This window comes from Ursus americanus, chromosome 25, assembly GCF_024610735.1.
Source record: "Ursus americanus isolate L20-20 chromosome 25, mUrsAme1.1.p, whole genome shotgun sequence".
NCBI classification, from domain to species: Eukaryota; Metazoa; Chordata; class Mammalia; order Carnivora; family Ursidae; genus Ursus; species Ursus americanus.
The window spans coordinates 2,889,995-2,917,392 of NC_142151.1; the positions used below are offsets into that span (position 1 = coordinate 2,889,995).

Below are 27,398 nucleotides of genomic sequence, written 5' to 3' on the forward strand. Positions count from 1 at the left end.
CCAGCACTGGCTTCCCAACAATCCAAATGGAAAGCCGCCTTTCCCAAGAAAATAAAACCTTTTCAACTAAATAATGCATCTTGGCTGCAAAAGGAAACTTTCCTAAAAGCTTCCTAGAAATTGTTTCTCGTGCAGTGATACTACAGATCACCTGAGCAAACCCTACCAATGGGACACAGTCACTTAAAATAAATACAGAAATCGTCCAAGAATAAAAGCTCCCGCAAACACCTGCACTTGCCACTTATGCAGCACATTTCATAGCCCTCAACACACACACACACACACACACACACACACACACACACACACACAGCTCACCACCACCTAATTGGAATATTCTTTCTGAAAACGGGCTGTGATAAGACAGGTGCTGATTTGAATAAAGAGCAACAGCACTTGAGATCTGAGCTCGGCAGCACTTCTGCGCATGTCAAACGCACATCTCGCTTCTCCCCGCACTCCCCCTTGAATCCGTGTGATCTGAGCAGGTCCTCCAGCGACGGAGAAAAGCAGAGAGCAATGGGATGGTGGACTTACCAGGTTGGAATTGGTGGCGTTGGAGTCATCTTCTGGAAAGGGAATATAGATCGCTAAGGCCACACAATTGGCAAAAATAGTCAGTAAAATAATTATTTCAAATGGTCTGAGGAAGGGAGTTAAGGAAGTCAATGCAGCTGAAAGCACAAGTGAAACAAACATACATATATATATTTTAAAATGAATCAAAGATTCATAAGAATTTTGTTTAAACAATACATTCCAAGCCCCTTGTATTCTGAAAAGAAACATATGCCTTTTTAAGTGCTTCTAATGGGTCCCCGCCAAAATTTTTCCTAATATGTCAAAAGCAGTGGAGGCCAGTCGCGTGCCAGAGTAAACACAGATTTCTAAAAACTTTTTTCTTCTTCTTTTATTTATTTAGATTGCATTGCACTGCATTTTCCCCCATGTGTGCTCGGGGTTGCTTCTACAGAGCAGGGCCTGCGGCAGTCGGGACGGGCTGTCCCCCAGACACCCCTGCTCTCGTGATTTCCACGCTGCCACCCAGGGACCTGAGCTGGGGGTGGGAGAGGAGAGACAGAATTCAGGCAAACTTGACATCAAGATTTTTCATTGAAATTTGGAGATTTACTTCTGATCTGTTGATCTGAAGTTTAGAGTGGTTATTGTTTTCTCTTCTACTTTATTTCCTAACACCTTCCACTGAACGTGATGACAGCTGGGGGCTCTGGACCCTCAAGAGCACCGTGTATACTGTGCCTTTAGGGTGGGGCAACCATCTTTCCTCCAAGGCACAGCTCCATGTGGGATACCTTAACCTTCTTCAGTCTGTGGAGGCCCTGCCTTCAGTGGGCAAGGCCTATGTTCTAGGTCTTCTTGACTTCCATTGTTGTGTGCTGGGATCTAGAGGGAGAAGCCAAGTTCACTCACCAGTAGCGGTGCCCTCAGTGAGGCTCTTGTGCCCAGACTTCTTTATCGAAATACCAGGCAGAACAGAGTCTCCAGAGAAAACGCAGTTAATGTGATAATGGTCCTTCCAGCCTGTACCTACAGCTGAAGCTTCAGAGGAAGGCCGGTTTATGCTCTTCAGGCCCCATCTTCCCCTGGTTCCCCAACACTGCCATGTTTCCAGCCTCGTCCGTGGAGCCTAACAAGATGAGGAAGGGAAATAGGATAGAAATTCCTGGAAGAATGGGCCAAATTCCTCTCCCAGGGAAACCTGTACTCACCAAGTTAATGAACTGAAGCTGGGAGAGAGACCTTAGAGATCATCTCGCCCAAACCTCTGAGGCCCAGAGAGCCTGAGAAACTTTCCCAAGACCTCATGGCAGGTACTTCCCAGTCAGGACTAGAACACAAATTTCCTGAGGGCAGAGTCCAGTGTTCATTCCCCTGCCATGAATGGCCTCAGACTGTGTTAACAGGGAAACACTGGGCCTGGAAGGCATCTTAGTCAAGGTTTTAGCTGGTGTGCTGGTCACGGATCCCCCTCAGCCCCACAGGCGTGGCCGAGGGTCCATTTACCAGCACACCTCATGAAGGTTGTCATTTTCTCTGTGTGCCTTGATATCAAGACAATGACATGCAGTCTAACCCCCAGCTCGACACATACAACCTCTCCCGGCTCCCAAGCTGACAAGTAGCAGGGCCAGGCCCAGAACCAGACCTACTGTCTCATCTCCTCCGATACCCTGTGCTGCCCCTTGAGTTGGCCAAGGCACCAGTGATGACACTGGCGGTGGTGATGATGACAGTGACAGCAACAGGCAGGACAGTGGCTGACACCGCGCGCCTACTCTGTGGTGGGCTCTGCTCTGCCCGCTCCATGCAAACCCCCGAAGCAAGCGTGCAGTGACCATCCCCATTTCTAACTGAGGACACAGTGAGGTGAAATGCTAACTTGCCCAATGTCACACAGCTTGTGGTAGGATGGGATTCAAACCCAGGAAGTCTGGTTCCAAAGTCAGAGTTTGTAAGGACTATTTACTCTACACTGATCTCTACCCGGATCTATCCTAAAGTTACCCTAAAGCATTTTTAGAAAGTTCGTGCTTTAGACCTTCTACCACAAAAACCCTTCCCTCTTAGCCCTTTCCCCACCTGTTTAGGGAAGTCCCATTCGGCCCAGAGGCTGGTCGGTTTCATTCCCATCCTCTGGTCCCTTGTGCCCCCCCTACCAGGGCTAGAGCACATCAGTTCAACTGAGTCAGACCTCATGCACCTGTCCTCAAACGTCAACTCGTTCCTTCTACCAAAGTGGGTGATGGCTAAGCTTGGGGTGTTTCTTACACTATCACTTCTACATCCTCCCCCAATCTAGGCTATCCATCCATCATCTTATGCTAAAAGTCCCTGCCTACTGCTGGAGACAATAGTGTATAAAGAAACCAATCAGGCAGATAAGAAAAGTCAGGAGCCGCAAAGTGGAGGAGAAGCCAGGTAAGACCTGGAAACGTACTGTGTCACCCTGTGACAACCATATCATTTTTTAAACTGTCTTTCCTTCTTAATGACAACATCAGATTCCACTCTTTCAAGGAACACTGACGAGCGAGTACACCAGATCATCTCCTGACCTGTCCAGCTACCCTTCCAAGCAATCTGGGAATGTCATCTGACTAGCACTGCAGAGGCTGGGCCCACTTCCTCTCCTGCAGGGGGGGAGGGCACATTCCCCCAGGTGAGGTGGCTGCAGCACCCCTCTGCCCAAGCTGGGGTGCAGTGAGGCGGCTGAGCTCCACAGGTGGCACTGGTCACGGCCCAGATAACACTGCTGCTGACGGGGTCAACCATCTCTTCACGAGTCCCTGCTTCGGGCCTCCTGTGGCTCTGTGACCAGTTTCCACGGACAGTGCACCAGACACCACATGCTCTTCCACACTCCCCCTCCTGCCCTGTGCTGCTCGCTCCCCTCTTCCCTTCCTCCCAGGCTAGTACGTCACCTGGCACTTCATTCTGCACACAATGCTGCCTGTCAGGGAGCGGACCGTCCCGGGAGGGGAAAACAGGCTTGACAAAGTTAACTTGTACTCACTGAACACGTCCCCTGATGTGTTTTTCTGAGAGTGCTTCCACAGGCACAGACCCCCGCAGCCCTCGCTAATGCTTTGGTTACTCCTTGGAATTGAGGAAACGGAAGCTCTGGCAATTCTGATGACCCGTGACCATTCAGAACACAGGCGGCAGTGCCATGATGGGGCGTGGTTCAGGCCCCAGATCCAGGTCCCTCTGTGTCCCAGTGGGCTGGATGGCATCCCGTGAACACCTACCCTAGCATTTCTCCTCTGCACTATGGGTGCAGGGGAGTGGGACACGCGGGCACTGGGGACCTAGGGAACCTGGATTTGAAACCCAGCTCTATCAGTTGCAGGCTGTGTGACCAAGGCAAGATCTTCAGCTTCTCCAAGCCTCAGTGCCCCCCCTTTGGGGGAGCCTGACCCTTATGGCTCCCAGCTCTTCCACTGCACCGTTCTGATGGAGCAGTTATGACAGCAGCGTGCTGGGGCTGCCCAGAACCGAGCCTCTCACCCGGTCCTCTGGGAACTTGAAGCACGCTTGGCCACTCAGGACAGATGGCCAGCTCTCCAACCGCCACTCAGCTTACACTGCCTTCTCTTAAAGTTACTTTTTGAGTTGAGGGGCTCAAACATTTATAGAACTGACATTTCTTGCTAAACAGAAGCTCTTCCCTCCCAAGCCATCTTCTTTTGCCTTTCAACCACTACCTACTAAGGCTTTTCAGTCTTTCCAAGGAAACTCATGAATGACATGGAACCCTCCCATCCTGAGCCCCAGGCAATTTGGTAGCCCTGCCTGAACGAATTCTTGTTATGAAAATGCCCAACACTTAGTACCAGAGTTCTAGTCCTGTCAGTCACTAACCTTATGACCATGTGGGGCTCAATGTCATCACTGGGCAAAATCAGGGGTGGACCTACTGATCTTGAAGCTCCTTTCAATCTCCACCACCCCACAATTCCCATGATGTTAAGGGGCCTATAATTCCACAGTGAGAGCCTGGCCCTTCAAAGCCATTTTCTATGAAGGACCCACTCACTGGGTTCTACGCATACAAAGTGGATCTGTGTTTAAAACTCCACGCCAGTGCTCTCCACTCTGGCCACACATGAGAATCACCTGGAGAGCTCTATATATGCCTGGATGGGGCTCAGGCACCTGTATTTTGTTACAACTTTCCAGGCGATGCCAATGTGCAGCAAAGTTTGAGAACCACTGCACCTAGGCCTTGAACCAAGAGCCAGAGTGGGTCACTGATCACCCTCTTGCTCTTCTTGGGCTCCCTCATCCTAGAGAGAGCGGAAGTCATGAAACTGCACCAGTGCCATGACACGGGAGGCAAAGAAGGCTATGGGGTAGCAGCATGTAACCACTATTCACCCAAAAGAGCAGCGGATCCCAGGACAGGCTCCGTTAGGTGAGATGATATTTCATAACTTCTCAGGATCACTTTCTCAAATGTTGCTCATGGTATGAAAAAAACATATGAAAAAAAGAGACTCTGCTGGTTACTCCAGCAGGTTCCTGGGCCCTACCCCCAGACACGCTGAATCATCGAGTGTCGGGTAGAACCTAAAACTCTGCATTTACATAGCGCCCCAGTGATGAAGATGCAGTGGGTCTGGGAACCAGTGTGGGGCCAGCCCCGCTAGGGCTCCTGGGGGCGCCCCACCCAAGCCAGAGCACAAAGGATATTTCCATTCGACGATGCTGATGCATGCCCTCCGGATGGGGTTCTTCAGAGTCAGGCAGAGCAGGGCGCGGGGCGGGCGCGTGGCAGTCGTGCTGCCCTGCTTCTTGGGTTTCCCATACTGCTGCCGCTTCCGCTGCGTGGAGCTGACCGTGGAGATGGTCGCGTTGCCGGCGCTGCCCATCAGCTTGGCCTGCCGGGCCGCGTCGATAGCCGCCTGCCAGGACAGGGCTGCCCCCGGCGTAGGGATGTGCTCAGGGGCGAGCCCCGCAGCGGCATTGGCATTCATGTTGGCATGAGCTGGGCGCGGGCTCCCATAGTTAGAACCTGAAGGGGGAGAGGACAGAGGACGGCAGTTACTAGGGAGAAAACAGGAGAGCTTGGAATAGGAACCCAGACTTGCAATTTTTTTTAAAGATTTTGTTTATTTATTCGACAGAGATAGAGACAGCCAGCGAGAGAGGGAACACAAACAGGGGGAGTGGGAGAGGAAGAAGCAGGCTCACAGCGGAGGAGCCTGACGTGGGGCTCGATCCCATAACGCCGGGATCACGCCCTGAGCCGAAGGCAGACGCTTAACTGCTGTGCCACCCAGGTGCCCCCAGACTTGCAATTTTAAAAAAAAAAATCTTATTTTGAACTATTGCAAGAGCCTGGGAGGTGGTACATGAAAAAAGAGTCAGGAAAACTATTTTTGTCCCAGTTTGGCTGTGTGACCTTGGACATGTCGCTCCTCCTCTCCAGTCTCACTGACTCATTTTAGGCAACCAGACATGAGATGTATGCATTACAGCATACATGCATGGCACATATATGGACCGGGAAATACAGAACAAGTGAGAAAAGGAGGACACAGAAAACAGTACATATGCAATGTGATATACGTCAATTACATTTACAAGAACACATACAAATAATGGATATGCATGAAATATAATAGAACAGTTGTTTAAGGAAAGTGAGGAGGAAAAAAGGAAAGTAGGATATGGGGATAAAAGGGAAGAGTGAATGAGTGAATAAATGAATGGAGAGAGTCATTGCATGAGTCAACGATGACAAATGAACAATGAATTGAAGAGTGTAATTCACTCAAGTCTCTGTACCCAAGTTCCAAAAAATAAAAATAGTATAATGAAAGGAAGGCATAGGACCAAAGTTAGGTCACATCCAGGTACCTCAAACCCATCCACACAATGAGTGTTGGTTGGATAGGAGGGGGTCGGGGACTGTGATGGTTTTACGTAACGTCAGCAAATCCTTTAACGTCCCTCCCATTAAGAAAGAGGATCTATGAAGGGGGGAATGAAGCATGAGAGACTATGGACTATGAGAAACAAACTGAAGGCCTCAGAGGGGAGGGGGATGGGGAATGGGATAGGCCGGTGATGGGTAGTAAGGAGGGCACGCATTGCATGGTGCACTGGGTGTTATACGCAACTAATGAATCATCGAACTTTACATCGGAAACCGGTGATGTACTGTACGGTGACTAACATAATATAATAAAAAATCATTAAAAAAAAAAAAACAGGATCTATGTCCCTTCCACCTGAAATGGGGTTGGTCTTTGGTGACCATTTTGACCAACTGAGTACATAAGAAATGACAGTATGTGCCTTTCAAAACAATGCACTGCACACCCTGAGGGCGCCGTGGGGTGAGGAAGCCCAAAGTAGCTGACATGAGAGCCCACGTGCAGGGAGATACTCCCAGCCAGCCCCCAGCTGCTCTGCTCACCATCTGACTGCAGCCTCATGCGAGAACCCCAGCCATTTCTGACCCCCAGAAACCGTGGGAGGCAGCCAGGTGCTTGCTACTACAAGCCACTTTGTTTTGGAGTGATTCATTATACAGAATTTGATACCCAGGAGAGGAGGCTGTGTATGGCAGAGACTGACAGGGTGGGGTAGAGGGACACAGGGAGGAAACCTGCATAGGAGCAGTGAAATTCAGAGTAGAGGCATCCGCACTTCTCTGGTATTAAGGCAACTAGAGCCTTCGAGACTGCGCCTAAGACACTGTGCACACTTGGTGGGCACTCCTCCGTCTCATTAGCTGGATGCCTCACCTAGAATCCTACAAGGTTTACCCAGGATCCACTCAGCCTGAGCCCAGACCTTAATGCCCCAGAACAGATTCATGACCTTGAGACTTGTCACCTGGTCGGGGGGCAGCAGGTGAAGAGAAGCAGCAGAGAATGGGGGATAGTGTGGACAGCGAGCCTAGCGTCTGATGCCATGTCCAGTGCCCAGAGAACCGTGGCTGGAGCAGGGAGACCAGTCGCACGTGTGTTGTTTCCAAGGCTCCCCACAAGGACCCTCTGCTCTGCTCGGTGTACATAAGGCTCTTCCAGGGAAGCTGCTGAGCCCAGGACAAACTGCCCTGTGGAGCCCCTTCCCTCTCTTCGCTGCAACTCACTAGTATGCAGATGAACACTTGGCACCTCTCCCAGCCACCCCTCCCCACTCTTATCTTGGATTGATCCTTCTATGTTTGACCTTAAAGATGACTTTCTGCTCCCAGTGTGACCTGCTAGCTAGACCCTATCACCTCCATCACCAGCCCTGTTGCCCTCCCCCCACCCCACAGGGGATAAGCAATGACCTGGCTTAGCCAGACAGAATGCAGAGACACTCTGTCCTAGAGATGGACCCTAAAATCATCAGGCTCCTGATCTAGCCATACCCTGAGCTTTCTGGTCATATTACTTAAGTAACTTAGCTCAGGCTAACTCGAATTGGGCTTCTGTCCTTCGTAACCAAAAAATACCTGACGAATATGCTTGTTCAATGCTACAAAGCTTGTACCTGTCTGGGCTGTCATTTCTGCTGAATTCCAAAATCTATGTCCTTTCTTTCATCACACCCGTGACAGACAATAAATAAGTTTCTACTCTTATGCCAACTGATTGACATGACTGCCCAAAATGCTGGACCTAAAGGATCCTGAGACTTCTCCACGTAAGAGAAGAAAGTACGTCATGATAGATTAGTGATGTCTGCCGCGGGGACAAATGGTAGGGAATGGTATCACAGATGCCGTGAACTTACCAGCCCTGTATGATACCAAGATGAGCACATCAGGTCTTCTTCAGTACCAGCTGGCCCACTGCCTTGCTGCCCCCTGACAGTTGCCTCCTGCACTATTGCCATCTGGTCCCTGTAGCATTAGAGCCCCGCCCCCACTCTCCAGGGCCTGGAAAATTGCCTTTTTTACTATACTCGATTCATGGCTATATTCTCAACGTGACACCGGCTCCTGTCTCACCGTCTATTCTGTTCACCCTCCCCCCTTCCTCTGCTCCAGCTGCTCCAGGCAGCTGCCACACCCCGGGGTATTTTACCCACAATGTCAGGATCAGGGAGAACCCAACACTTCTATGAGAAGCACTCTCTCTCACATACCTTGCCATTGTCCTCCCTGCACTCACTGTGTGGATCCTAAGCATAAAGCAAGGAAGACCCCGATATGACTGGGGCCTTCACTTTCCTCATAATACCCCAGAGGAAGGAATTAGAAGGCAGTATCTGAATTAATAAAGGCACCCGAGGTACCAGAACGGCTTCAGTAACCAGCAAGCATTCGCATCTCCATTTAACACATAAGAAAACAAAGAAGCCTATGACTCATTAAAGGTCACAGAGTGAGACGATGAAAGATTTCTGCTGCACGCACAGGACTCGCGGTTCACTGCGAGACTTACTCCGCCTCCTCAGAACTCACCCAGGTGCCCCACATGCATACACACGTGTGTGTTCACGTCCATGGCCACGAGCAAAACATGTCTCCTACTGGGCTTATGGGCCTTGAGGTTGAAGGGGCTGCTGCATTTCTGACCTAAGAACATCCCTTATGTTTGGCATGATCTTCACAGGAAGGACAACAGCCTCTTCAGTAACCCTCAGGCCGCCTCTGGGGTGAATGAAGGTGGAAGGTGTCCGCATTTCTACTGGCTGCATTGGAGTGACCAGTGGCCTCATCTCATGTCTTACTGGGTTTGCTGGGAGCACCAGAACTCTCATTTTGTCCATTCAATCTGTGATATATAATTTTTCCTTCCTAGACTCCCTCCCTGCTCAGCATGGACAACACTCAATCGACTCTATTTTGGTTCCTAGCCTAACTTCTCTTCCTTCACGCACATTAAAGCGGCCATGTTTCCACCACTGTCAGCCTCTCCAGACCTCAAATCTCTTCTCACAACAAGCCGGCAGCACCTCACACCTTCTTGCAGACTACTGTCTTCAAACTCCAATCTTTGTACTCACTCCCCAGCACTGTCTCCATGCTTCTCTCTCCTACCACTTGCCAGTTCCAAAAACTGAGCCATCCTGGAGTGTTTAAACAATGCTTCGGAAGAAGGCAGGAAGCACCAGCATGGGAACACAACCATCACCTCAGCAAGGCTGCATGTGGGGTGCATCCTATGTACCCCAAGGCAGTGACCTGGAGAGCGGGTCACCATGGCTCACAGAGCCAAGATGTGGGTCTAAAAGCCATGTCCTGGCAGGCTGGCTTCAGAGCCACCCTGAACCACGGGTGACCTTATTTATATTCCCAGAGCACAAGGACCTCTCTGGAGCACACCATCTGGAGAAAGTACTTACGAAGAAGTCTGTGGGGAAAAATGGAATGTCAACCTCTCCCTGGCCAAAGAACAAAAAAACAGCCTCCATTATTTTGGTCCTGGAAGCTCTGAGCATTGCTACAGACATGTGACATGACTGAGGGCACTGCCATAGTAAACACGGAGCCACGCAGAGGCGAGACAGGTGTGGGCCCCTCCGGGCTAGCCTCCACTAGGGCTACGCTTCAAGGCCCAGCTTAGCCTCTCTTTCTCACAGCAAATTTCCCCCATCCACTGGGATGGCTCCCTACCCAGACCCGAGACTTTCTTAGTATCTCCTGGTCCCACTCAGGAAGGGGGTACAACCATCCAAGAATCCCAGGAATGAAAAATCACCACCTTAGGCTCAACATTTTTGAACCCAGAGCAGTGCCATGGAGGAAGGGCAAGCAGCATTGTGTCCCTGATGGCTTTCGTTAGCACGAAATAACCACCCAATGCAAAGAGACCAATTTTCAAATTATAAAGCTGATTCAAAGCTCTGTCTCCTGGCTGCCAGCTGAAAAGATGCCACCGTTGAAGCCTGCTCTGGCTCCTGCCTTACTCAACTATTTTTACTGATGTTCTTGTCCTTGAAAGAGCCCCAGAGCAGCAGCCCAGCAGACCAGGCCCGACACAAACAGGTGGGTGCCCACAGCGGCGACCTCACCTACACGCAGAAGAAAATGATTCCCATCTGTCAAATGGTCCAGCTCCCCTGACTTCAGACAGCAACTCCCTTCTCTCACACACAGGGGCTGCTGCTTCTCCAAGGGACTAGCACAAGCGCAAGACTCCTGCACAAACTGATCAGCCACAGGTCATTCTGCTCTGCAAGGTCCAAGGAAAGAGTCCAAGTCAGGAGGTGGTGGCTTATGCTTCCCTGGTACCCCCATGTGTGAGGCATGGAGCTGGGGACCCGGAAGGTGTTCAGTGATGAAAAAGTGGGGTTTTTTTTTCCTTTTAATCCATCTCCATCCATGCACCTGATCCAGGGCCTTATTGCAGAAAACGATCAATATCTATTTGCTAACAACTGCAATATGATGATGTCATAATAAAGATGTAGGCGGATAACAGGTAAACACTAGAAAATGATGGAGTCAGCCCATCTATGCCCTAAAGCATGGGCTTATTCAGGCTCTTCCACTTACTTCTTGGATACATTTGTGGGGGAGATTTCTGAAAGAAGAGGTTGTGAGCCATGACTTCCATCTCCCATGCCACCCCCTAGTCCAGGCCTCCATCTGTTTCTTGCCCAGAATGCTGCAGTAGCCCCCTGACATTTCTCTCCCTCTTTGCCTGTCCCCAACCCAATCTACATGCAGCAGCCAGAGTGACCTTTTAGAAATATAAATCATAAATCAGGTTCTGTCATTCTCCTAGATAAAATCTGGAGAATCTTCAAAATCTGGACTCATTGCCATGACTTATGAAGCACACATTGGCTGGCCCCTGCCACTTCTCTGAGCTCATCGCGTTCCCCTCTCAGCCTGGTCCAATGCAATCCTCACATACTGGCCTCCTTTCACTCCTCCGAAATGCTCACTTCTTATATGCCACAGTACCTTTAGATGTACTTAGAATGTTATTCCCTCTGCTTTTGGCTTGGCGATTCCTTCTCTCTCCTCAGCTTTGGGCTTAAATAATTCCTTTCCAAAAACCCCAACCCTGACCCTCTAATGTAAATAAGCAGAGTTCAGACACTGGCTGCCAGTGGCCTCCCCATCTCCCTGCCTCCAAACTACCCTTGAATAGAGACGCCCAAACTCCTGGCACAATAAAGAATCCCCAATTAGCCACGTGTGTGGAGAAAAGTACAGTGGTGCAGATGACCTTCTACAGCACAACCTCCCTCTTAGCCCTAGCACCTTCATCCGTGCATAAGGGAGGTCACTGCTAAAGACGAGACTTTGTACACACACCTGCAACCCAGATCGATTCATGGAGAGCAAGAAGCAGCAGTTCACACTGGGCAGTTCTGAAAATGCATTTCCTCCTCAAGTCCTAACCATCCTCTCACTTAGCAACCTCTCCAGTGCAAAGGAAGTGATTTCTCTCAGGCCAGGGTGTCACCCAAGACCTTTGCAGAAGCCCATTTCATGCTCTTGCTGTCTGTCATCTCACTGTGGCGACCAGGCGCCTCCATTCTCTTTAAAAGTGTAGCAGCCAACCTGAAACAGAAACCGTGCTTTCTCTGCCCATTAAAGGCCAAATGACTAGAAAGCAGGAGGCCATTAATCTTCTCTATCTAGAGTGTTACAGAGATAGCTGGGAAACTTGAACAGGGAAGATACTGTCTCCTGGTCTTAAGATACCTGACGCCCCGTCCATCTTAAGCCCAGTGGTGCTCATGCAGAGAAGGATCAGCTCTGGCTCAACCCCATGCGGCAGATGGGGTAGACCGGTGAACTAACTCAGCAGCTCTTCCAACCTCCTTCTGCCATGCCTGCCTGTCCTGCAGAAGCCAAAGAGCTAAAAACTCTAATTTCCAACCTCCCTTGAAGCTGGACTTCCTGAAGTGGCTATGGAGTTTGGCCAACTCAAGAAGTGACTGAAACTAAGTCTGGTGGGGAGAGCATCTATTTCACTGCTACAAGGCCAGAGAGGCTCTGGTGATGCTTTCCCGATGCCTGGAACGTGGATAAGGTGGTGTGATCCTGGAGCCAGCTCTTGGCACGGTGGCTTCCAGATTCCCCAACTTCCTAATTATAACAGAGTCCTGGTCCCCTTGGTGGGCCAGCTCTGTAGCCTTGTTCTGAGAGTCATTCCTGGAGGTCCAACCTAGAGCCTGCTCTCCGAACACTACCAATGATTTTGTAGACCCTTAAATTCCTGTATTAACTATGTTTCTTCTCAAAAAGACTATGGCACAGTCTACCGTAGTTCTGAACTCTGACTGAGACATACGGTCGATAGCCTTGCTGTCTAGAACATCTACAATGATGAAAATGTTCTATTAATTCTTCGATGTTCAATATGCTAGCCACCAGCCATTGTTGACTCTTAAGCACTTGAAATGTAGCAAGAGCAACTACAGAACTACATTTTAAATTTTATTTAATTTCAATTAATTTACATGTAAATAGCCACAGATGGCTAGTGGCCATCATACAGGATAGCACAGGCCTACATTAAGAGGAAATCCTAATGGAAAGAGCATAATTTGTGACAGAACTTTAAAAAAAAAAACAATCAAGAACTGATTCAAATTCTGATAGGTGGTGGATTTTCTGATCAGGAAATAACCACCCTATGCAAAAAGGCATGTGTTAAAGCATAAGAGAGTCTGAGACCCAGCAAACAACATTAGAAACCAAAAGTCTTTTGATGAAGGGAAACTAATGATCCAAAGGGGCAGATGGGGAAGCTGTTTCCCCCCCAACCTGAGTGGATCCTAAGAGAGCCCCAGGACATCCCAGCTGAAATGGAACCTCTCCCCAGATCGATCACCCAAAAGGTCTTCACAATGTGTCACATCTGCTGCCTCTACCTCTCACTGGAGCCATTTTCTTTTTTTTTTTTTTTAATGATTTTTTATTATATTATGTTAGTCACCATACAGTACATCCCCGGTTTCCGATGTAAGGCTCGATGATTCATTAGTTGTGGATAACACCCAGTGCACCATGCAATACGTGCCCTCCTTACTACCCGTCACCGGTCTATCCCATTCCCCCACCCCCCTCCCCTCTGAGGCCCTCAGTTTGTTTCTCATAGTCCATAGTCTCTCATGTTTCATTCCCCCTTCTGATTACCCCCCCCTTTCTTTATCCCTTTCTTCCCCTACCGATCATCCTAGTTCTTATGTTCCATAGATGAGAGAAATCATATGATAGTTGTCTTTCTCTGCTTGACTTATTTCACTTAGCATTATCTCCTCCAGTGCCGTCCATGTTGTAGCAAATGTTGAGAACTCGTTCTTTCTGATAGCTGAGTAATATTCCATTGTATATATAGACCACAACTTCTTAATCCAGTCATCTGTTGAAGGGCATCTCGGCTCCTTCCACGATTTAGCTATTGTGGACATTGCTGCTATGAACATTGGGGTGCATATGGCCCTTCTCTTCACTACGTCTGTATCTTTGGGTTAAACACCCAGTAGTGCAATGGCTGGATCATAGGGTAGCTCAATTTTTAACTTTTTAAGGGACCTCCACACTGTTTTCCAGAGTGGCTGTACCAACTTGCATTCCCACCAACAATGTAGGAGGGATCCCCTTTCTCCACATCCTCTCCAACAATTGTTGTTTCTTGCCTTGTCTATTTTTGCCATTCTAACTGGCGTAAGGTGGTATCTCAGTGTGGTTTTGATTTGAATTTCCTTGATGGCTAATGATTTTGAACATTTTTTCATGTGTCTGTTAGCCATTTGTATGTCTTCATTGGAAAAGTGTCTGTTCATATCTTCTGCCCATTTTTTGATTTATTTGTTTCTCGTGTATTGAGTTTGAGAAGTTCTTTGTAGATCTTGGATACCAGTCCTTTGTCTGTAGTGTCATTTGCAAATATATTCTCCCATTCCGTGGGCTGCCTCTTAGTTTTTCTGACTGTTTCCTTGGCTGTGCAGAAATTTTAATCTTGATGAAGTCCCATAAATTCATTTTATCTTTTGTTTCTCTTGCCTTTGGGGATGTATCATGAAAAAGGTTGCTTTGGCCGATGTCGTAGAGGTTGCTGCCTATGTTCTCCTCTAGAATTTTGATGGATTCCTGTCTCACATCGAGGTCTTTCATCACTGGAGCCATTTTCACACTCTTTTCAACAACATTCTCTTCCACTCTCCCCTCACCCTTCTATGAACACTGCTCATGAGAGATGAAGATGCTCAGAACAGGCCCATGACCACAGTAGACAAACCTGCTCTGAAACAAAGACAGGGACCCAAGGTCATCTGTGGCCATCCCCTCAACTAAATTGTTCAGACACGGCCTTAAATAAAACCATCTCTTTCCTATTCGACATCCCACTCCTCTCTAATGATGGAGCCAAAGCAAAGAACCTGGACTATTTCAGAAGCCCAAGCTGACGGGAAGAGTGGTCAAGCTACTGTCGTTCACACCTTCTAGTGATCCAGCAAACTAAATCTTTTCTCTGTTCTTCACAGGGCAGCTAGTCAAAAGGAGAGAAAGAAAGGAAAAGGCATCCTCGGAGGGACTCCCATGGAAGTCCCTGCAGAGGAGATCTGTCAGTATGACCTTGGCTAGAGGACACTAACCAGAAAGCCATTTCCCTCACATTACTCAAGGTCATACTGACATCAGAAAGCAGGCAAAGAAAAATGTTAGAAAACAAACTTATAGATACACACTCTAAACCACATTCTCCAACCAAAGATAATAAATTGTAATGATAATAAAGCATTTCTTCCTCTTATGTCCAAGCAGGGAGAGGAGGGAAATCTCAACCTCCTGCTATTTGAACAAAGGCGCCTATCACCCTGTGGTGATGGCTAACCTAAATTACAGGACCCAGCAGATCAGTTCAAGTTTATAAAAAGTCAGAATTTCTACTTTCTTCAAGGCCACTGCAAAGTAGCCATTGTAGTGAAAGAAACAGATGCAGCCCTGACTGAGGTCAGATACCAGCTAGAAAAACAGAAAAGCCTTCTGGATGCCGATGTCTGGGGACAGACAGGAGGAGTGCCACACAGACTGGCACAACACTGAGAAGACCAGACACTGGCTCTGGGTCTCCTTGGCTCCAGCTAGTGAGTGCCTGAGAAGGGTCACCCTCTGGTATGGGGGCCCTTCTTGTATTCTCCCAGTGACCTGGAAGCTCCTTGAGAGCCGGAACCAGCTTTGTGGCCTCAGAAACCCTGGGAGACTGGTCATCACCTAGTAGGTGCTCAAAACACATTTGCTGCATGGAAGTTCTTTTGCAGAATTTTTATTTGGCCTTCAGAGATTTCTTTTTTTTTTCTTTTTTTTTTTTTAAAGATTTTATTTATTTATTCGACAGAGATAGAGACAGCCAGCGAGAGAGGGAACACAAGCAGCGGGAGTGGGAGAGGAAGAAGCAGGCTCATAGCGGAGGAGCCTGATGTGGGGCTCGATCCCAGAACGCCAGGATCACACCCTGAGCCGAAGGCAGACGCTTAACCGCTGTGCCACCCAGGCGCCCCAGGCCTTCAGAGATTTCTATACAGAAGTTTACAGAGATGATGTTATTCAGTTATTTTAGATTAGTATGTCATATGTGTGTTTATTTCTTTCTTTAGAAAGAGAGGTCACAAGTGGGGGCAGGGGTGGAGGGGCAGAGAGAGAGGGAGAGAATCCTAAGCAGATGCCCTGCTGAGCACAAAGGCTGACGGGGTGGGGGGACTCAATCCCACAACCCTGAGATCATGACCTGAGCGAAAACAAGAGTTGTACGATCAACTGACTGAGCCCCTTCTGTGTTTATTTCATGTTAGGTGAATATTTGTTTCTTATCTCCCATCAGAAGGGAAGCCCAAGCAGCAGGCACCCTTGTCTATTTTGTTCACCACCGTACTGCCCCAGAGTCCAGAACAGCCTAGAGTATGGTGTGTGTCCAACAAAGATGTGTTGAACGAATAAGTGAATATCTCAAACTGTAATTGTCCCATTATATTTTTTTCCCATGACATTTTTAATTACTTCAAATTCTGGCCCCAAGATATAGAGGGTTTTGCTGCTTTGGCGCCATTTTATTGGTAGGAAAACAGAGACACAGAGTCTCTGCACCTTTCCCAATCACCAGAACTAGAATTTATGAGGCAGTGCCATCTTGGAAGGACAGTTTTTAATGTATTCAGTGATCCCAACCTCCTTCCTTCTCACCATCTGTGAGGATGGGGTGACAGGAAGTCTCACTTGGTTAATACTCATCTGACCACATAGTGCACCCAGTGAAGTAGGCCAAGCACCCTTGGGAACCAGCAGTAATCCCTCTGACTCCATTCTATGCCTGTGAATGCCCAGCGAGACGGCCACAGAGGAATGGCATGTGGCAGCTCAGCCCTGCTGAGGCTCAGAGCTCAGAGCTAACAGAATCAGACCCTCCAGGCCAGGAGAGCTTCTGTTCTGCAGGAGAGAAGGTCCGACTGTGCCTGGAGCCTCCTCAGCCCCGCTGGGGGCAGGGGAAGCTGAACTCCAGAACCCTGCCCAGCAGGAAGCATGGGCTGATCAGCCCTGTAGGGAAAGCAATTTAGCACTCGTAATGAGAGTCTTTAAGGAATTCAATCATTCCACTACCCTTCTCAGAAGCTACCCAAGACTCCGACAAAGCAACCTACCCGGGTATTCACCACAGTGTAAATTATACCAACACCAAACTAAAAAGCACCTATAAGCCCCATCACAGGGGGACTGGCCTGAGATGCCATGTCCACATAATAGAATTTTAGAAGCCATAAAAATTATGTTTTGAAAAACAATATAGAAAAAAAGTTCACATGATATTAAGCAATAGAAACAGGGCCCAAAAATGAATGTACTGTAGGACCCCAATTTTTTAAAAAACACTTTTTTTTTCCATAGAAGAAACACTAGAAGGACACACATAGAAATATTCTTAGTGGTTCAACTATACTTCAATCTTTTAAAAAGTCATCTTTCTAGATCAAGAGCATGAAAAAAGGATTTAAGATCTCTATTGTTTTTACTAAACTTGAAAGGAAAACACACTTATTGATGAAAAACAGAAAAGTCCAACAATTTAAAAATGCATATCATTAAGTCCCCTACCTCAGAAAAAGCACCGTTAATAGACTTATGTGTCTATCTAGATTTTTGTCCTATAAATGGCTAGAATAAAAATTTATAAAAGTAGTAGGAAGGAAGGAAAGAAGGAAGGGAGGAACGGAGGAAGGAAGGAAGGAGGGAGGGGGGAGGAAGGAAGGAAGTAGGGAGGGAGGGAGAGAGGGAGGAGGGAAGGAATGATGGATGGATACTAGTGGTTATCCTCAGGTGGCCACATTCATTGCAGAGAGGCAGTTCAACCTAGAACTCAGGGCCACGGACTTGGAAAGTCTAGATGCAGATTCTAGCTCTGCTACTCACTACCTGTGTGGCTGGAACGGTCACCTCACCTCTCGGTACCCAAGGTTCCTTATTTGTAAAGTAGAAATCATAACACTGCCTAACCCCCAGCATCATTAGGATGATCAAATAAGTTAATAAATATAAAACTCTCAGAATAGTGCTGAGAGTAAGAAACTTGTAAGAACTAGCTCTTTTTGAAATTATCGTATTTTCCAAATTCTGTACAGTAAATAACTCTTTGGTGATCAGAAGGAAAAAAGGTTATGGTTTTGGTTTATTATTTAAGTATACTTCCAAAATTACTGTAGCCAAACCAGTATCAGATTCTTGTCTAGCCGCTGCCAGACCAATTCTGGGGGTGTTGGGGGAGGCAGTGCACACCAACCCCACCTGGCAAACAGGTCACCCACCTTCCTGGCCTGCCTGCAGCCTCCTCCCGCTCCCCAGCACTGCAAGAAAACACAAGCATCGGCCTGCAGCTACACGGAAACAAGGAGTCCTGTGAAAACTCAACAAGCACCTTCATACAGCCCTCTGCTGCCTTGAACCTCAGCTCAGGACAAAGGATAATTGCATCCCTGGGTCTCCAGCTGCAGTACTTTGTAAACAAAATATCTAGGTTTAGGGCAAAGTTGATTTGAAAATTAGCCAAGATACATATCTGGGCAAGATGCTTTCTTTTTTCTTGTCATCATGATTCGTAACAAGAAGTCCATTAAATAACAACTGGGCTCCAGGAGGTATGAACAGGTAAGTGTGCGTGTCATAGAGAAAGACACCAGGACCCCTGGGTTCAGGCCCCGGGTCTGAGGGTGCCATCCACATCGGTACCAGCCCTTCGAAGAAGCTAGAGCAGAATGAGACACTGGAAGGAGGGAGGGGCTTTCCTTCGGCTGGAGGCGTCGCCCCTGACCCCGTGAGTGTCACCCCCACCGCCAGCCATACTGCCGAGCACCAAGGGATGCACACTTCTCAGTTTACTCATCTGTAAAATAACAGATAATAACACATTCCTCACGGGACAATCATAAAGACTAAATGAGATTAGGTCTATGAAAGTACTACCCAAATACAAAGATACTTAATAAGAATCCTTCCACAGATGTCCACATATAAAGCCTCAGGGCACCAAAGAAGAATATCTCATTACCAATGAAGTAAAATAAAACATGAAAGTTGTTTTATTTAAAAAAAAAAAAGACCCTTTTCCCAGAAGCATATCCTCCATGTTAAGCAACCACCTCTTAAAAACTGCTATATCTCGCATATAAATTTAATAGTGTCAATTTGTGAAAAAATGAATCCATCCAGAGAATTCAGAATACAGAAGATTCCAGAGATCCTTGAAAACAGTGCTCCATTTTCCAAGGAACCTCTCTTAGTGAAAGGCTCTGAAGTTCCTCTTCCATTCTCCGTGGGATTGCTCATGTATACACGTGGGGGGGGTGTGTGACTGCACATATTTACACACTAAAAACCTAATACACACAAACCCATACATGGCCCATTTGTCCTACTCTTAGTGTCTCTAATTCTCATTAAGGTGGGACAAAAGAAACACATTAGCTTATTCCTCTGCACTCACAGGCTATTGAATAACAATGCTTTGTATAAAGTATAATGCTTCCTTCATTTGGAAAAGTCAAAGCCATTTATCTCCTTAATCCCCACAGAACCTCTGCCAGACAGCAGGCAGACAAGAAGGTGGAAGGCAACGAAAAAATAAGCGAGTCCCCCTGAGCTAGTTATTCCTTGGTAAATATTAAGCTTCGAAGAGCTATGAAGCCATCTCGACTGCTTCCCGAGTGTGGTGGGAGAAGAACCAGACCGGAAGTCAAGAGAGCCGAATCCCAGTCTCCCCTCCCCAACACCCACCTGTTCTGTGCGAGGCAGATACGCCGCTTTCCTTCTTTGGCCTTCAGTTTCCTTCTCTTTAGAATGAGGAGGCTCAATCAAACACCATGAGAGGTCTCCTAGCTCAGAGCCTCAGGTCCAGAACTTGTGGGTCTGGTATCGCACTGCCCCGATCACCCCTCCCAGCCAGTCTAACTCCTATGGAGTTCCACGGTGCCCGGCTCTCCTCCCCACAGACTTCGAAGATCAGGGCCGAGAAAGTCAGCCTGACATCCACTCCCTCTGCTCACGGGCAGGGCTCCTGGCTCGAGAGTGTGCTCGGCCATCCTCAGAGGCTGCCTCCAGTCTGCTCACAGGGCAAGGTCAACTGAAGTGGTCACTCAGCAAGGGAGGGCAACAGAGAGCGTAGGACCCTCCAGCCCTTGTTTCGTCTCTAATATATTATTCTGGGGTTTCCCCAGTGACCCCTGGGGCCCCACGTGGTTCACGTGGAAGTCCTCAGAGCCCTAGAGAGCCCTTCACCCCTCCCCCATTAGGACAGTTTTGTCAAAAAAATCAGAAAATGGCAAGCACTGGCAAGGATGCGGAGGAAGGATGGCCCTTGTGCATGGCTGGTGTGGACATAAAACGGTAACGGTGCAATGGTTAGGGGAAGTAGCCTGGAGCTTCCTCAAAACAGTAAACGCAGAATTACTGTATGATGCAGCAAGATCGCTTTTAAGTTTATATCCGAAAGAACCGAAGGCAACGACTCAGACACTGCACACCAAGTTTCAGAGCCACATTATTCACCATCGCCAAAAGCTGAAAACAGCCCAGGTGTCCATCGACAGATGAATGAATAAACGAACCGTGGTCTATATGTACAATGGCCTGTTATTCAGTCTTAAAAAGGAGAGAAATTCTGACACAGGCTGCAAAATGGATGGACCTTGATAACATGACGCTAAGTGATGTCAGCACGTCATAAAATAAATACTGTCTGATTCCACTTCTGTGAGGTACTGAGAGGAGTCCTAGCTATAGACACACAGAGTAGGGGGGTGGTTGCCAGGGGCTGGGGAGAGAAGGGGCGGGGGGGTGGTTGTGTTTAATGGGTATGGAATTCCGCTGGGAAGATGAAAAAGGCTGGTGGTGACTGCAGAGCAATGATATGAATGTACTTAATGCCACTAAATTATACACTAAAAAAAAACAGTAAGATGGTAAACTTCATATTATGTAAGTTTTACATATTATAAAAATATTAAAACTTAAATTTTTTTATAAAAAGCAGAGAGATCACAGTGTTGGACCTGCAGCCCTTGAAAGAACATTCTAAGAGGAAAGAGATAGGAAGTGGGGGGCTGCCTTCTCAGGAACAGAGAGCTGGAAGGCGAAGGCAGCTGTCCTTCAGGAAGGGCTGGCAAGGGTGAATTCAGACCAGTCCACAGGGCTGTGTGTGGCAGGACAAGTCTCTACCCTTACCCACGTGCACGACCTTCTGCTCCAGCCCTCAGCACGTGACTCAGGCCCAGAAAAGGATGCAAAGAATTTTGGTCATAAATTGTTTCCAATTATCAAATAAATCACAGATGCACATACACAAACATGTCTTCACAACCGAGTGAAACCAGACGCACACCCAAATACATCTACGGTGTTCTCAGGCACCACTCAACACCAAGCGTCAGGTCTGTGGCTGGGAGAGATGGGTGATCAGAACGTTAGATCAATCCCTGGCTTTCCACAGTTTCAGTCTTGTCCAAAGGCTCTGCTCTGGGCACCTGGAGTATCTCCAGGGCAGGCTGTGACACGTTCATCTCTCTAGCTCTGGTACCCAGCCCAGCGCCTGGCGCACATCAGATATAAAAAGAGTGTTCACTGAAGGAGTGTGATTGCTACTCAGCGTCCTGATAGTTTTTAGGTGAGGAAACAAGTTACATTATTCCCACTACTAATGACGAAACCAAGGCCTAGAGAAGCACACGGCCCCCATCCAATGTGACACAGGCTAGGATGGACTCAGCCACCCCCAAGCCCTCCAATTTCTCTGGCATCTTAAATTCAGGCTCCTTCCTCGGAGCCTCTTGCCGCCAGGAACCTCTTGAGCTCTCTCCCCAACCCCAGGGGGGGGGGGTGTCCCGCTCCTTCCTGAGCCCCAAGCTGCCTTTTCTCTTCTTTCTGCTTGGCTTCATCTGACACCTTCTGGCCACCAGTACCTGACCGCTCCTGGCCCCTGTCTTCCATCTTTTCCTCCTTGGAGGACTGAGGAAAGCAACTGATGAGGGCCATCCTCGTGTGTGGCAGAGAGGCAGGGCGAGGGCTGCCACCTAGGCGAGGGGTCCTTGGAGACCCAAGTTCCCCACGGGTGACTCTAGTGCTGTCCAGACTCAGGTGCATCGAAAGCCTGGGCCAAAAGGGAGCAGATGGGGAGCGCTGGGAAAGTCTACTGTTGAAAACCCGAAACTGGAAGGCAGAGGTCAGCATCACCTTCATTCTTCATCTCAGAATGGAGTTATGATTCAACGGAGCAGAAACCAGGGCGGCAGAAACGCTGTAAAACTCTATAATCTCTGCACCCTTGTCACCCTGTTTATGGGGCTCTCCTCTGACTATGTCCTCACAGTAATTAGGAAGGTTGTAACCTTTAAGACAACGTGAATCTAGTGCTGGACTATGAAGACTGCAGGAAAGAGCAGGAAAGAAGAACACAGGATCTGTAAATACTGAGTTTTAGAGACAGGCTGCAAGGGAATTAAGTGGATAGTGGCTGCTAGAAAAGAAAGCTGTGGAATCTAGTGGCTAAAGGCAAAGATCGGGAGTCACACGAGACCCAAGCTCGTGCTCTGTGCGGCCACTTACAAGCCCCGTGGGCCTGGGCAACTTAGTTAACATCTCTGAGACTCAGGGACCTCGGAGCTGTTTCAAGGATTTTAAGACATTTGCAAGCACTGGGCATGGCACAGCCATATACGAGGTTCTCACCAAACAGTGGGCATTAATCGGTATTGCGTTTATTGTCGATGTTGTTATTAAAATAAGCTGGATCCCCGGGGCCTGCAGCAATGAAGGAGGCGTAGGGAGGCCCCAACTGAGAAGAGCCATGAGGCTCAGCACCACGAAGGCCTTTGCAGGCACCTCAACAGAGACCCCACCCAGAGTCAGCAATTCACGACCCTCCACATTTCCACTAAAGCATACACAGCCCCAGCTGATCTCACTTCCTCATCAGCTCGCCTTGGGCCACGAGGACCAAGCACCAGGGCTGGGTACACGGGTCTCCTCCTCTTTCCTCCACTAGGGAGCCGAGTGACGCTGGATGAATTCCTCTTCCTCCCTGTGTTTACATCATCAGTAAAATGAAGGAGTTTACCAAATGATCTCTAAGATCCTATATAATTTCTGGCACTCACTGATTCTAGAATTCACATGTGGGTGGCAGAAGAGTTCATCATTTGGAACATGCTGGCAAAAGAAATAGGCTTCCTAGAGGGATGCTCAGTGCCCCCACCCACTCCTCAATTCCCTCCTTTATGCTAATAAATAATTGAATCTGAAAAGCACCTACCTAATAGGACAGCCACTTACCTAGGGCCACCCTCCTGAGTCTCAACAAACACGGACCACGATGGCCATGACTCCTTCAGAGCGGGATGTGTAGTGTTTGCACTCCACAGTGCCCGGCTTCTGAACTACCCGCTGACTTATTAAGCTGCTCCTCCTGGTCCTCTCTGATGCACTCAGGTTTGGGAGCAGGATGCTGCTGGAACTACCGTCACCTGTTCATTAGCTCTCCTTGAATGTCTGTTTCATTTGGCAGCCTTTCTAGATTTATTTGGTTTTCCCAATCTGTGCAACAGGAGCTAATGGCTCCCGAAGGGTAAGAACAGAGATGTGGAATCTTTGGGTGACTTGGAAGCATCTTTCTAAAGGTCAGAGCTAGCAGGTGGAGGTCACTGGGGCAAATGGGGCATTTGCTTTCATCTGCTCTCTGCACTCAGTACTCCACTGAAGTGCCCTTTAATATAAAACACGCATGGACTAAACGTAGCTTCGCTACTGGGTGGTCCGCTGGCAGCCTGCAACTAGACAGTGTTTGCTGAAGAGCACTATTTGCCTTTTATAAAGAAAGGCGGTTTTCTTTATAAAACTAGGAGCTTAGGACTCCCACTCAGGATGCAAATGCTTGGTCCAACTTCCCACTTGAGCCAAGGAGTTATGGAGCCCCCACTCACTGACCCCAAATCATCCGTGGTCACACGGTTGTGTGAAAGCGTCAGTGATGGGGGAAGGGAGAGCAGCTGCTGCCTGCCAAGGAGAAAGTTCAGGAAAGCGTGGAGTTCACCCTGGAGTACATACACACACACGTACGAATGTGCACATACAAACATGTGCGTGTCCCCAGTGTGGGACTTGCAGGCACAGAGCCCCAGCGCCTTCCTCTGTGCTGCCCACAGTCTTTGCCGCTGCCTTCCTTGTACCTACTTGAAGCATGTACGTGGCTTCTCTCCCTGCTCAGACAGAACCGAGAGCAGAACCCCATCTCCTCCCACTCTGCGGCCCCCACAGTGCTAGCACAGGGCAAGTGGTCAAGAACGGCTGGGTGTGTGGGCCCCACTGGGGTGGGCACTGTGGGATGTTCTCAGACACGTGAGATGCTCTCCCTGCCTCGACAAGCCACCAGCCTCCTCGGGTTGCACATTCACCCACACAGACACGCACACAGACACCCACCCACACAAGCTCTCCAGTAACATCTGCCCAGCCAGGGACCTTGCTCTTTCAGAGTTCACAACTAAATTTGGACGTGAAACCAAAGCAGCCAAGATGAGACTGGCCCAAAGGTTAGCTCCAGGCAGCTTAGCATTCTAAAGTGCTCAGTTCGCCTCTGCTAGAGCACGTGGTTTCTTCAAGCTGTCACCCTCTCCAGACTGCGGCTCTGGGCTTCAGTCACTGAGGGGCCCCTCCCTCCCCTTCGCCCGTGGCTCCCAGACTCCATGCCCAAGGGCAATGGCTTCAGGTGAAGGGATGAACCCAGGAGATACGAAGTGCCAAGGTACAAAGAAGATGAGCTTTGGAGTGAGATACATCTCAGTTTGAGTCTCAGCACTCCCCTTTTTAGCTGGGTGATCTTTGCTAAGTTAGCCTACCTCTTTGGTGCTCAGGCCGCTTATGGGTGAAACAGGAATACTACTACAAGGATAAATGGGATTTGTTAACACCAGTCCATGCTCACTAAAGGTAAACTATTTCAAGCCAACGTGATCTCTTGAGTTGGCAGTGCTAAAGGGTGGTGTGAGACACGAGGAGTTACACCCTCCTTCCCCAGCCCCTGGAAGATGCCGGTTCTCCAGCAACTTCTCCCAGCCCACTCCAGAGCACACCTGGACTGCCCTCCCAGAGAGAACCAACAACACCTAGTCATGTCTTGCCCTCAATGCCACATCCAAGGTTGGCAAGACTCTCTCACACTTCCCTGAACACAACAGCCCAGGCCAGTCACCACACAGATGGAGTTACACAACATCCGAGCCTTTGGGAGACATGGCTTCCATCTGGCTGGCAGCTTTCAAATATTTGACCTTATCAGGCTTGAACTGGAAAAGAAGGGTAATTGAAGTTTCGTATGAAATTACTGTGCAAGTTATGTGTGACCCAATCAGGCTTCCAAAGCATGTAACAGTTGCATTTGTTTGTGCCGGGGATACTTTGTGTGTGGGCTGGAAAAAGAAGGCCGGCCACAAAGCAGAGCCCTCTGTCCTTCATTTCTGCTCTCCCTGTTCTCCCTTCATTGACACCCAGCAGCCATCTTCACAAAGCCTCACAGAGCTGCCCTCTTCTACCCCTTCAGGACAGCCTCAGGCCTTCGCTGAGTCGACAGAAGAAAGCCATGTGAGGAGACGAAAGGAGAGTGGGGGTGAGGAAGGGGCGCAAGCTCAGCCATGGCAGAGCTGGGAGTGCCCTAGACACCATCTGGCCCCAGCATCTCCTCTCAGAGGTATGGCACTCAGGCCCCGAGAAAGCAAGCCGCATGCCCTAGCTTCCACAGCCAGGTCAAGGTCCAGCCGAAACTTGAGCCCCAGTCTCCAGAGTTCTACACGATGTTTCTACTCACCCAGGTCAAGGCTGAAGCCTTTCTAATGAGAAACTGGCCTAGAAGAACTGCTCTGCCCACTGCCCTTTACACAGCCGAGGCCGTGTGGCAGGCTGAATAATGACCCCCCCCCAAGATGTCCACGTCCTAATCCTCTGAAGCTGAATACATGGTACCTTATATGGTCAAAGAAATGTTGCAGGTGTGATTGAGCTGACTGGGGAGTTGGGGGAATTATCCAGGATTATCCAGGTGGGCCTGATAGAATCACACGAGTCCTTGTAAGAGGAGAAAGGAGAAGATGCTGCACAGCTGGCTCTGAAAATGGAGGAAGGAGCCTCCATCAGCTGGAAGAGGCAAAAAAACAGAGTCTTCGCCTAGGGCCTCCAGAAGGAATGCGGCCCTGCAAGCCCACTTTAGACGTCTCACCTCCAGGACTGTGTTTTTTAAGCCGCTGAGTGTGTGGTCACTTGTCACAGCAGCAATAGGAAACTCATACCCTCAGCACAGCATGTGTGTAAAATCCCAAGGTGAAAGCAGCAGGGAGAGGGCAGAGTTAGGCAGTCTTGGTGATCTGGCCTATGGCAATGAGTAAACTGTGCTCCTGGGACTCCTCGAGGGCAAAGTCCTTGCTGCCCTCAGCCTGCCAGGCCCTCAGAAGTGGGCCAGTGCCAGATGTCTGGGGCAGGGGGTGGTATGAGTAGAACAGAACCAAAAGCTTCTAGGAGTCAATTTAAAAATGGGTAAAGGACTTGCATAAACATTTCTCCAAAGAGGATATATATATAAATGGCCAAAAAGTATTTTAAAAGATGCTCAATTAAGAACCAAAGAAAGGCAAATCAAAACCACAATGAGATATCACCTCACATCACTAGTATGGCTACTGCCAAAAAAAAAACAAAAACACAATAACTACAACAGAAAATAATAAGTGTCGGCAAGGACTGGAGAAATTGGAACCCTTGTGCACTGGTGGTGAGAATGCAAACTGGTGCTGCTACTGTGAAAAACAGTGTGCAGGCTCCTCAAAAAGTTAAAAATAGAATCACCATATGATCCAGCAATTCTGCTTCTAGATATTTACTCAAATGAATTGAAAGCAGGTCTGGAGGAAATATTTGTACACCCATGTTCATAGCAGAATTAGTCAGAAGAGCCAAGAGGTGGAAGCTACACACATGTCTACTGACAGATGAACGGACACGCAAAATGTAATATATACATGAAACGGAATATTACTCAGCCATAAAAAGGAAGGAGATCCTGTCACAGGCTACAACACGAAAGAACCTCGAGTACCTTAGGCTAAGTGAAATAAGCCAGTTAACAAAAAGACAAATACCGCATGATTCTATGTAAATAAGGTATGTAAAACAGTCAAACTCATAAAACAAAGTAGAATGGTGGTTGCCAGGGGCTGGCGGAAAAGGGAATTATTTAAAGGGTATACAGTTTCCATTTTTCAAGATGAAAAAGTTCTGGAGATGTATTTTCACAAAAATGTGGATATACTTAACACTACTGAGTTGTTTACTTAAAAGTGGTTAAGATGGTAAATTTTATGTTATGTGTTTTTTACCACAATAAAGCAAATTTAAAAATAACAAAAAGTGTCTGAGTGCATAACAAACACCAAAC

General features: G+C 48.3%; 1 protein-coding gene across 29 annotated transcripts in view; it reads right to left on the reverse strand.

Moving 5' to 3' along the window:
- Positions 1 to 27,398, reverse strand: part of CACNA1C (calcium voltage-gated channel subunit alpha1 C) — a 734,056-nt gene that overhangs the window by 583,102 nt on the left and 123,556 nt on the right. For 15 of the 29 annotated variants that reach the window (XM_087855496.1, XM_087855495.1, XM_087855491.1 and 12 more), the window contains exons 2-3: positions 5,209 to 5,539; positions 541 to 646 (exon numbers count right to left, since the gene is read on the reverse strand). In XM_087855496.1, coding sequence (XP_087711622.1) covers positions 541 to 646; positions 5,209 to 5,539 — 437 coding nt within the window. Of the gene's footprint in view, positions 1 to 540; positions 718 to 5,208; positions 5,540 to 27,398 lie in introns of those variants that run through there. The other 14 variants (XR_015721584.1, XM_087855489.1, XM_087855487.1 and 11 more) reach the window with 1 other exon arrangement.